Raw genomic sequence first — 10627 nt, 5'->3', positions numbered from 1 at the left:
GGTTGAACATTTTTATGAAGGGAAGATGGAAATTCTATTCAAGATGGGTGAGACACAATTGTTCTACTTTTGGAATCTGCAAGAACAATGAGGGTCTAGGCTTCCATTATCGAGACGTTTACGAGAGCTGGGATCTATAAACGGAGTCGCAGACGTGCGTCACTAGCTTGACGGGATTCAGGTTCAGCCTAGAGTTGGGACCCTCGATGCGACGTCAAATGGCGAGGTTTAGGTCGAGGTTGGGGTTAGGGGCGTCACGTGTTGACCAAGGGAATAAGATGGATCGCGACGCTTACCTTAGGCAGCACCATTCGCATCCTGGTAAGCGGAGCTGAAACGACGACGAGAGCCAACTTTTGACCGACAAGGACGACGACGACTCACGGGTCTTGGGGTGTATCTTAAAAACGTGTCATCTTTGTTGATGAGCTTCTATTTTCTGCGGGCTTTTCACACCTCTCTTTTCTCTGAAGAAGCCGTGACGATTGGGGTTTCAAGTTTGAGCGGAAAGTGTCAACTGACAAGTGGATGAACGGACCGTCGACTTGAGTGAGACGACGTGGTCCTCTCGACTGAACCTCGCCTCGCTTCATCTTTTCAACAACTCGTTCGACGATAAACATTTTACTACCTGGGGCAAGTTTCGCCACCGCCAGTTCGTTTTCGCTACTTCACATCCCCGCCACTTGACGTCCAACGGTCAAGTCGCCCGCATCGCATCGCGGGGGAGGGGTTAAAACGTTTGGGCGACAGGAGAAGGATGGTAACGGCGCATGTGAGACCGAGGGCGTGAAAGCAAAACGAAAACGACAGGCCAGCAGTGAACCATTCATCTGTTGATAAAATGGCCAACATGATGAACCTCAACATGCCGCTGCGCACCACTGCCAGCAGCCGGCGCAACCAGGAGAGCCGAAACTACTTTACCAGCTACACGCCTCCCAGCTCGACAGAGGCCATCAATGGTCCTGTTAGGGAGCCTGTGAGGGAGCAGCCGCCTCTGAGTGACCGGTTGATTGTGGGTGTTGACTTTGGCACCACCTTTTCAGGGTGAGTATCGGTATACAGCTGGTAACTAAGTTGTATCATATTGACTTTTCCTAGTGTCGCGGCTGTCTACACATCTACCCCCGATGATATAGAAATCATCAAGACGTGGCCAGGCGGCAACGGCATCACCTCGGACAAGGTCCCTACGGAGATTGCCTACGACTACCCGCCCAACGCGCCCCAAGGCACCGACCCCTCGGTGAAATGGGGTTTCCAGTTCAAGCCCGAGGAGTCGCGGCTGCGCTGCATCAAGCTCTTCCTTGACCGCTCCCAGAAGCTGCCATTCTACGTGAGCCCGCTCGACACGGCGGCCCAGCTCAAGCGGTTCAACAAGAATGTTGTTGATGCTGTGAGCGACTACTTGACGCAGATTTACAAGCATACTATGGATACGCTTACGCGCCGGTACGGCGAGTCGTTTATGGCGTCGACAAAGGTTGAGTTTGTACTGACGTGTCCGGCTGTCTGGAGTGATGCTGCGAAGAACACGACGCTACAGGCTGCGGAGCGGGCTGGTATGGGTAGCAGGTCTGAGATTCAGATGATTAGTGAACCTGAGGCTGCGGCTGTTTACACGCTCAAGGCGATTCAGCCTAATCATCTGAACGTGGGAGACAACTTTATTGTCTGCGATGCAGGAGGCGGTACCGTCGAGTGAGTCTAACTCGTACCTGTCAACCTTCACCCCTAACCTCTTATAGTCTTATCGCCTACAAGATCATGTCCCTCAAGCCACTCCGGGTTGAAGAGTCTGCTGTAGGAACAGGAGGCTTGTGTGGAAGTGCCTTCCTAAACTACCGTTTCGAGGAGCACGTCAGGGGCCGACTTGGACAGACCCGGTTTGATGAGATGAAGACCAAGAAGGGCAAGACTTGGCAGATGGGACTCCGCTACTTTGAGGAGTTTGTGAAGCGCAACTTTAACGAGGATGAGCATCAGGAAGTCAACGTCCCGTATGTCTACCCCAACCCCTTGTTTGCCATTGTGCTGACTTTTTAGCTTCCCTGGTCTTCCTGATGATGAAGAGGCTGGCCTCGACTCTGGGTTCTTGGTCATGACGGGAGAGCAGATCAAGGATATCTTTGAACCAGTGGTGAAGGAGGTTTGCGACCTCGTGCAAGGCCAGGTCAGCAACCTCCGATCAAAAGGCGGCATCGTCTCTGGCATCGTGCTGGTAGGAGGCTTTGGTCAGAGCGACTACCTATACCGTCGTCTCAAGTCTCACTTTACGAGTGCCGCACCACCACCATACAGTGAGAGGCCGACACACGCCAACGCAAATGCTACGGAAGAGATGGGCTCCATCGAGGTTATGCAGCCTGTGTATGCTTGGACGGCAGTGGTGCGAGGTGCCGTGCTGCGAGGGCTGGAGGGTAACATGGTCATCTCGCGCAAGTCGAGAATGCACTACGGAACATCGTACGCGACTGTGTACGATCCGACAAAGCACTCAGTTAGTGAGCGGTACTGGTCACCTCTGTGGGAGAGGTGGATGGTCTCTGACCGGATGCAATGGCACATTGCCAAGGTAAGTTCACCGTATAATGTTGAACAATCACCATTTACTAACACGACTCAGGGCGAGGCCTTGTCACCACTTGCCCCCATCGCATTCCACTACACACGCAACTTCCGTCCAGGCCAGTCCCTCATCGTGACAGACGACCTCATAGCGTGCGACGCCGACGAACCCCCAGCGGCGTACACGCGCGACCTGATCCACGTGTGCACATTGACAACAGACCTCAATGCCGTACCGAGGAGCATGTTTACGCGTCTGACGACGACAAGAGGCGTCGAGTTTGACAATCTTGACTTTACGCTTGAGATGAAGGTCGAGAGTGCGGGGTTGGGCTTTGAGCTCAAGGCTGACGGGGTGCGGTATGGAAGAGTCGAGGCTGAGTTTCACTGAGCTGGCGTGAGGGATTTGTGTATAGGTATATAGATGGAGTGTTGAGTTGGGACATGTATGGAATGGGATCAGTTAGAAGAGGATATAAGAGGTGTTTGTCGTTAGGAGTCGAGGCTATTCAAGCATCGGGTTTGCACATGGCCCCATGACTGTATTTGTCTACTCGAGTTACTTGAGCCTGTGAATAGACTTTTTCAGAGCCCTCCTGGAAAGCTCTTTACTCTGGCTCTGTCTTTGCAACTTGGTTCTTGTCGAGGAACTGATCTATTGAGTGGCTAGGCTTCTGGATCAAGAGGAGGCAGGGGAGTGATTGATCCCGGGGGGGGGGGTTGTTAAGTACTTGGAGAGCCCACTGGCAAGGCAACTGGCAACTTACGAACCAGTGTGGAAGTCGTTCCCTTGGGCTGGGTTAAAATTGCAGTGAAACTGCCTCGATTTGCACTGCGAACTAATCTGCAAAGGGTTGCCTTGGCGTAGTCCAACCTGCTGCAGGCTGACTGGGTCGCATCGATCGCCCAAGGCTCTCAGGGGCGGTTAAGATTGCAGTGAAGATAGGGTAAAAGCTATGTCTCCAATATATTTACGTGCTTTGAGGCTTGTTGAGGGATTGCTTAGCTGAGGGCAAAAGAAGAAACTGCTGAAGTACTTCTATAGCAACGATATCTTGTCCTCAATGCAAGTGCCTCTCAACTGTAGCGGCTAGGAAATGGCCATGTGGAGATGATGATGATTCTAAATAGTTTTCAGCAGAGCTTAACATGGAGAATTGCCAACTGGACGATATCATGTTTCTTCACAGGTTGATCTGGAATACTATCTCCCACGGCATGGTGAAGGGCTATAACGCTTCGATTCCCTGGGTTGAACTTGGTAGCTGTTTGCCTTTTATACAGGAATGAAGTGCGTATAGGCATAAAGATGTCTAGAGTAGGTTGGATCCCTCTCCGTCTAGGTTCTTTGCTTCTAGGTGCTATCTATAATTTGTTCTTCGAGGTGTTGAGATAAGAGCCCTCCTGGCCGTGGAGCTGGGAGTTCGCTGGTTCAGCACCCAGTCAAGTGTGTGAGCGTTCTCTTGGGCCGGGCTAAAATTGCAGTGAACAAAAAAAATCCGAAACCGGGAAAATTGATTGATTGGTCTCATGCAAGATCGCCTTGGGCGTGTTGGCCAAGACTGGGATGCTCTGAGCGCTGAAGGCTCTGGGGCCGGGTTAAAATTGCAGTGAAAACCGAAGAAATGCGATTGTGCACGCTATCCTTGAGGGCCAAAAGAACACCGGACTGATTTGGTTGTGACTCCTGCCTTGATGTCCCGGCCTTTTTTGACACTCTACCCATGCCGTGCATTCCTCCACTGCTCTCAGTCCTGAAGGCTCTTGGGGCAACTTGTCTTGGAAGAAAACAATTACACGAGAATGAGTTGAAACAGTAATCCTCATAGGCTGACCCAGGATGGATTGTCTGTCATGGCTCAGAGAAGAGTGGTGAAACTGTCATTCTCCGTATTAAACCTGCTATTCATCTCATCCATGTAGGAACAAAGTTCGTACTCAAATGAGTACGCCCGACTTAGTTTCTCTTCATGGAGCCCCTTTGGTTCTGTCATTCTGGGGCAGACGATTAGATGATAGTTGAAGAATCCTACCAACGATAGGATTGGGAATCTGCCGGTAGGCACCCATATGATCGTTCTATTGGGACGGCAAACGAGGATGGGAGGGTTGCTTCGAGCTCCAGAGTCTCTAGGAGAGAGTTGAAATTGTAGCGAATCGTTGATCGCGGAGCCACAAGCTCAGGTATCTGCATAGACGACGATGACGGTTGCTTTGGGGTTTCACGAGATACGAAGAGCGAAGGGACGGGTTGTTAATCTCTGGGTAACCCGCTATTTTCCTTGTCTTTATAGGTATAGAGTATACGGGGTCGAGGAATCCGTCGAGTCTGTCCATAACTTGGCTTTCTGTTGAGCTTCTATGTTTCTATTGTCAGTGATTTATTTTTAGGTGTGATCCAACAGCACCAAGAGAGCCCTCTTGACGATGTGGCCCAAAACCTGTCAGGAGGTGTAGGAGCACCGCCTTGGGCGGCGTTAAAAATGCAGTGAAGAAAAGGTCGGCCCCCTGCTGGCCTCGCTTTAGTCGCTTATGCAGACAGGGTGGTTGTCTTGGGGACTAGTCCTCTGAAAGTGGAATGGGTCTGCGGAGCGGCAGAAGTATAGCGAAGAACTCAGTTGAGCATCAAAGGCTCTCGGGGCGAGTTAGAATTGCAGTGCAGCCGCAGTCACACGCACGCAGAAGAGCAGCAAAGCTGCTACTCACTGGGTTGAACCAAGCATCTGCCCGCCTCATCCATATCGGGATGGAGGGAGAGGGCTCACATGGAAATGTCTGCAACTAGGTTAACCCTCAATCTCCAGCTTCTTTGTTTCTATTACCAAGGATTTGTTCTTGGCGATTGTTCAATTCTATTTTGAAGAATCTTACTGCAGATGTGATCGTGAACTCGTTGGTAGTTGTAGGAGCATCCCATTGGGTTGGGGTAAGAATGCCGTGAAAGGGGTTCTGAATTGTCGTCTTTGCCGCTTTTCATGTCCTCAGAGTTTCCTTAAGAACGTTAGCTAACAGACTCCCATGCGCAGAATACAAATGGTTCATTTGAGAGTCTTTGGCTCTCTCGTGGCAGGTAAAAAAAAATACAGTCAAGATCACGGACGAACGAGGTAGCTACCAGCTTGGCAAAGGCCCTGGGGGCGGGTTAAAATTGCAGTGAAGGTGGTGAATACCGGTAGATGCAAGTGATGGCCAATGAAAGCGAGCTTGACATAAGATTTTGCCAGCCGGATGCCTTTACGGGGTGATGTAGAGTTGGTTCCTTGCCATAGAGAAGTATAGCAAGGCTACTATTCCCTAGGTTGAGCCAGCTACCTATTCATTCACCTTACCGATATAGGCATGGAGGTTGAGGGGTCACATGAACACGTCCACACCCAAGTTAACTCTCCACCTTCAGCTTCTTTGTTTCTATTAGTAAGAGCTTGTTCTAGATGACGGCTTGACTACCTTTGAAGAGGTAGGTCTACTTTAGACATAACAGCGAACCCGCTCAAGTGTATGTGGGTGCGGAGTTCTGGACGTGGTCAAGATTGTAGTGAAGACGATCTTGGAGAACAATGAACATGTGCCAAGGCTGTAGCAAATTGGGCCCTTGTATATCAAGGTGCGCATGTGCGAGGGAGTTAGCAGCAAGCCCATAATGAGATGCTGTGAGTCGGTTGGAAGAACGCGTTCTTTCAAGTTTGATCCATAGTCAATCCATACTATGACTAGATGAACAAAGCCGTTGTTCTCTAGGTTAAACCCCCTATGTGTTTTGTTCACATGATTAGAATGTGTGCGGAGGATGAGCGTTGTTGCTTATGAACATGCCCACCACTTGACTCTTTCTCTGAGTGACCTCTTTGTTCCCATTGCGAACCACTTACGCTGGTCGAGTGTTGTATCGAAGGAATAAAAATAGTCCCATCCCCTCGCTCATCATTCAGCATCATTCCAACCAACATCAACTCACAAACTCCCCTGTTCCAATTGTTCCAATTAAACTGATTCACTCATTACCAGGGTTATATGAGCAACCCCCCAGTTTCAAGAGAAAAGGCGACAGGTGAGTAAGTAATACACTACACAAAAGAACACTCATCATGGCACAGTACCTCTGCTATCAATGGATACACCCTGACCACGACGCCTGGACCTGCGCGGATAGGAAGTTTGACGGTCTCAATGAGAACGCCAAGGTCAAGCTGCAGATCCCGTGGATCAGGTGGCCCGAGGACGAAAGCGAGGAAGGAAAGGAGCACACAATCCACTGGAAGGACATCTACAACAGGGCCGTTGAAGCCGTGGACCAGTGGGCCTACCTTCTAAGGCAGAAGGTGAGCGGCGAGAACTTTCCCCGGCACGAGATTCTGTCGTGCATGATCCAGATGCACGAGCAGCTCCTCCACACGATATTCACGCTTCGCGAGAAAGACCGGCATCTGAGGTTGTTTTACGGCTTCGCCGCCGATCGTGTAGCGATGCTCGAAGAGATCCAACAGTTGGCTCTGAAACAGGTTGTCTTTGTCGTCGGCGGCAGGGCCAGGATCCGGGAATATGGAGGGTATGAAGTGCTGCTAAAGTGAGCATGCCAAGCCTTTGATAGGATCATGCATCTTTTGTAAGTCCCCTGGCCCCTGGAGGACTGAGGCTGGTTTTGTGAACCGTGTCACTTGGATGGTGACATAGAGCTACGAGTTAGCTCGATTATATATGTATATATACACCAATCAACTTGGTGAGCTCCATGCGAGCCCGTCTCTGCGAGATGCCCTAGTTTGTACAAATATATTCTGCCCCTGGCGCTGAGAGCTGATTCTTTGGGATGACAAGAAATACCACAACGGGTATGCAAGCACATGCAAAAAAGACTTGCCCCTTGAAATAGATACCAGACACATGTAGTCAGCTGTTGAAATGTCTTTGCCGGGAGCGAAAACAAGCACTGGGCACACGCCCTTCTGTATTGTTTCTCTGAAGCCTCGCGACTCTGTTCTTCCGCTATACGAGTGAGCCTCACTTTGCTCACTTCAGACCAGACTCTCCGTCGAGTAACCAAAAGACAAGTGCAATGATATTTCCTACCCATGACCAAGACTCCCGTAGAAGTGTTTTTTGTTCCATGTACATGCATGCATGCTGCTTTGCCAACAATAGAGCCACCAGCAATCAATACCCTCTTCCAATCCATTCATGCCTCTTCCATTCCCTTCATTTGCTCTGCATCATACAATGAGCTCCCGCCACCTCGTGAAAATTCCGTCATCGTCCCCCGATATAATGTCATGTAGTTATTTCAATGTTACAGCTCGGGCTCCTTCATTTCCCAAACATGCGCATAACAACGCGCTTGGCTAGGCTGTACAGGGCGTCGAGGCTCGCCGACAGACCGGCTTGTACACGGATCGGTTCCTCAGGCTGGGTGAACCAAAAGGGCCGTCCGTGATCCTGGTTGTGTGTATCGTCCTCGCCCGGCTGGAGTTGTCGCTTTCCTCCCCTTTCGAATATCCAGGTGACCTGCGCATTCCGGTTTAGATGGTATTGCCGCGGGCATATCGACGTCGGCGACTGGGGGTGCCTGGGCCGCCTCGTCTTCTTTATAGTAGTAGTTGATGATAATGTTGATGTTGTTGATATAGCATGTCTTTTTGCTCTCGTCTGTGTTTTGCTCCGGCGCACGGTTCTGCCGCGGGTGACGATGATTCCCTTTTCCAAGAAAAAAATCCATTAGACTTCCTGTGGACTCGTATAGTTGCTTCGCGGGGGCGCGTTGACCACCGCCTCGGCGTCGCCCACCTGTTTCCGTTCCGAGACCTCCCGGTTCCGGCTTTGCAGTCGTTTGCGGAGAACCCAAGGGGGAACCTGAAGGTTCTGTGCGCCGGGGGCGTCTAATTGCTATTGGAGGGGCTCGGACGACGAGGACAGGCGGTTCAGGTGGAGGTAGACATCGGTGCCGTAACTGGAGAGCGTGTTAATCATGAACTTGGGTCGTCATATGCGGGGGAAGAGTGGAGGTCATGATGGGGCCTCTGAGTTGCACTGCAAACTTACCCTTCCATGCTGATGAGCTTCAGGTCTCCGCCAAAGTAGCGAGCGTATAGACGTGAAATGGGCAATCCGTATCCGAATCCAGCCATTGGGGCCTTGAAGTCGCTCTTGTCGAAATCAGGGTCCAGGCTTGGCGTGCGGTCGACAGTGGTGTACATGTAGGTCCAGACCAGAGGAATGGCGCTGCGAGGGATACCGCCACCCTCATCGGAAATCTTGATGGTGATATCCTCCTTGCCCTCGGCCACAATAACCTTTGTCACAGGGAAGGCCTGCTTGTCCATTCCATGGGTCTCGACGACGGCGCGTAGCGAGTTCTTGAGGGTCTCGAAGAGCATGTGTGACAGGTGACCGGGAACGTACATAAAGTTGAGGCTGGGGTTGCAGACGAGCTGGACCTTGGGGGCTTCAAAGAGGCCGTAGTGATCTTCGCAGACGAATCGGGCGTTCTCAATGGCTTCTTGGGCGAGGTCCTGGACGTTGGTCTTTGTGCAAATGATTCCGACGTAGGTAGGATCGCGGTGGTGGCTCTGGTCCGTTAGGGCGATGTGCTGGCCGATGAGCATACGAATACCGATACGAGACATGTAGAAGCGGTCGAGGAAGGACTGGATGGTGCTGTCGATCTGCATTCGCTGGCGGCGTCGCTTGTACTCGAGAATACCCTGGGCCATGGTGGTGACGACGCCATCATGACGGCGCTTGATGTCGTGGAGAGTCTGGGCGAAACGTTGGTTGTAGAGGTGCAGGTCGGCGGGCCAGTCGCCCGTGTCGTCGACGACGGCAAAGTAACGCCGCGTCACGGCCTTCTTTCCGTTGCCGTTTCCATTGTTCTGGAGACCTCCCCAGCCCGAGGACTCACCCTCGTCAATTGAGGGATTGGGGGTCGCGGGAGGGAGGCGGAAGGCCTGTCGGCCGAGGGTTTTGCTAGGTTTCATGAGGCGGGTGCGTACATCTTGGGGGAGCTCTGGCCGGGGGAGTTGGGTGATTTCCTGCGGCCGAGTCAGTTTGGCGCTTTTTAAGGAATTGGATCATGAGCGCATACCTCAAAAGACTGGGCGTACCAGTCCTTGACCTTGATCACCGAGGGCATCTCATTGAGACCATCTGGGAGCTCGTCAAGCTCTTGCACACGGTGGGCCAGGCGAATGGGTAGCTCCTCGGCGAGGAATTGGGAAGCTCGGAACAGGGTTCCTGAGAAGATCAAGAGTCAGCGCGCCTGTGAAAGGCCCGGGAGCCCTCAATGGGCTCGAGGCGAGCGGAAACGTACCGACCGAGGGCTTCTCGCCAAACTGCACCATCTGGCGCAAGCTGACACCAGTGGCGGGAAACCTGGCATAGTGACGGATGGTGTCCATCAGACGTTCTGAAGCCTTCCACGACATGATGGGCAGCGGATTTCTATGTAGGAGAGGCGGGAGAGGCGGTAGAGTACGAGGAAGAGAGAGGAATCGGACTCGGTGGCAGGCTCGGACGGACGGAGGGAGAGACCGGGATCCCGCTGCGGAGGGCGTCCGAGAGAGTTGGAGACAAGGACGAACTCACGGCGTCGTCATTGAAGGAGAGCCCTCGATGTTGAAGCAGAGCAAACGGCGGGCGCGTGTCGTGAGGGAAAGGAATTGGCCTCGGCTGCGGGGGAGAATGGGAGAGTGAGTGAGTCAAGGATTTGGAGGAGGAAGGGTAGGTAGGTATCAATTGAAGGCGGCCCCGCGATGACTAGACTGAAGGGGTGCGAATAGCGGGAGAAGCCGAGGCAGTCCGGAGGTACGTATTTCTTCGGTCAGCGGCGTGTTCCCTGCTTGTACCTCTTTAAGATGGAGAATGAAAAAGAAAATATGGCAGAAATTGGTGTCGCGTGAGACTAGAGGAACAATAGAGGCGCACAATGGAAGATCCCGGGGAAAAATAGAGTCAAGGGGAGAAGGGGAGCAAGAGCAGGTGGAAGAAGACGGGACTAGTAAAACCCAAGGTCAGGTGCGGGAGTGCTCGGTTGATGAGCACCTAATGATGCTTTCGGGGTTTGGGG

The 10627-nt window shown here is 52.1% G+C and overlaps 3 protein-coding genes across 3 annotated transcripts; 2 read left to right on the top strand and 1 right to left on the bottom strand.

The window, feature by feature from the left end:
- Positions 1 to 844: 844 nt before the first annotated feature.
- On the top strand, positions 845 to 2962 carry NCS57_01064500 (uncharacterized protein; the record flags this gene model as incomplete). Its single annotated transcript, XM_053060386.1, has 5 exons — positions 845 to 1050; positions 1105 to 1704; positions 1752 to 2003; positions 2050 to 2578; positions 2630 to 2962. 5 exons carry the CDS (start codon positions 845 to 847, stop codon positions 2960 to 2962), a joined length of 1920 nt encoding a protein of 639 aa, XP_052910780.1.
- A 3694-nt stretch (positions 2963 to 6656) lies between these two features.
- On the top strand, positions 6657 to 7139 carry NCS57_01064400 (uncharacterized protein; the record flags this gene model as incomplete). The annotated part of the gene is made up of 1 exon (XM_053060385.1): positions 6657 to 7139. The coding sequence occupies one exon, from the start codon at positions 6657 to 6659 to the stop codon at positions 7137 to 7139; it is 483 nt and encodes a 160-aa protein (XP_052910779.1).
- Positions 7140 to 8448: 1309 nt separating this feature from the next.
- Positions 8449 to 9986, bottom strand: NCS57_01064300 (Protein-serine/threonine kinase; the record flags this gene model as incomplete). Its single annotated transcript, XM_053060384.1, has 4 exons — positions 8449 to 8512; positions 8605 to 9593; positions 9647 to 9795; positions 9872 to 9986. 4 exons carry the CDS (start codon positions 9984 to 9986, stop codon positions 8449 to 8451), a joined length of 1317 nt encoding a protein of 438 aa, XP_052910778.1.
- Positions 9987 to 10627: the final 641 nt, after the last annotated feature.

This window comes from Fusarium keratoplasticum, chromosome 8 (assembly GCF_025433545.1).
Source record: "Fusarium keratoplasticum isolate Fu6.1 chromosome 8, whole genome shotgun sequence".
Classification (NCBI taxonomy): Eukaryota; Fungi; Ascomycota; class Sordariomycetes; order Hypocreales; family Nectriaceae; genus Fusarium; species Fusarium keratoplasticum.
The sequence above is the reverse complement of the archived record's forward strand: the minus strand, read 5'-3'. Positions and strand labels throughout refer to the sequence as shown.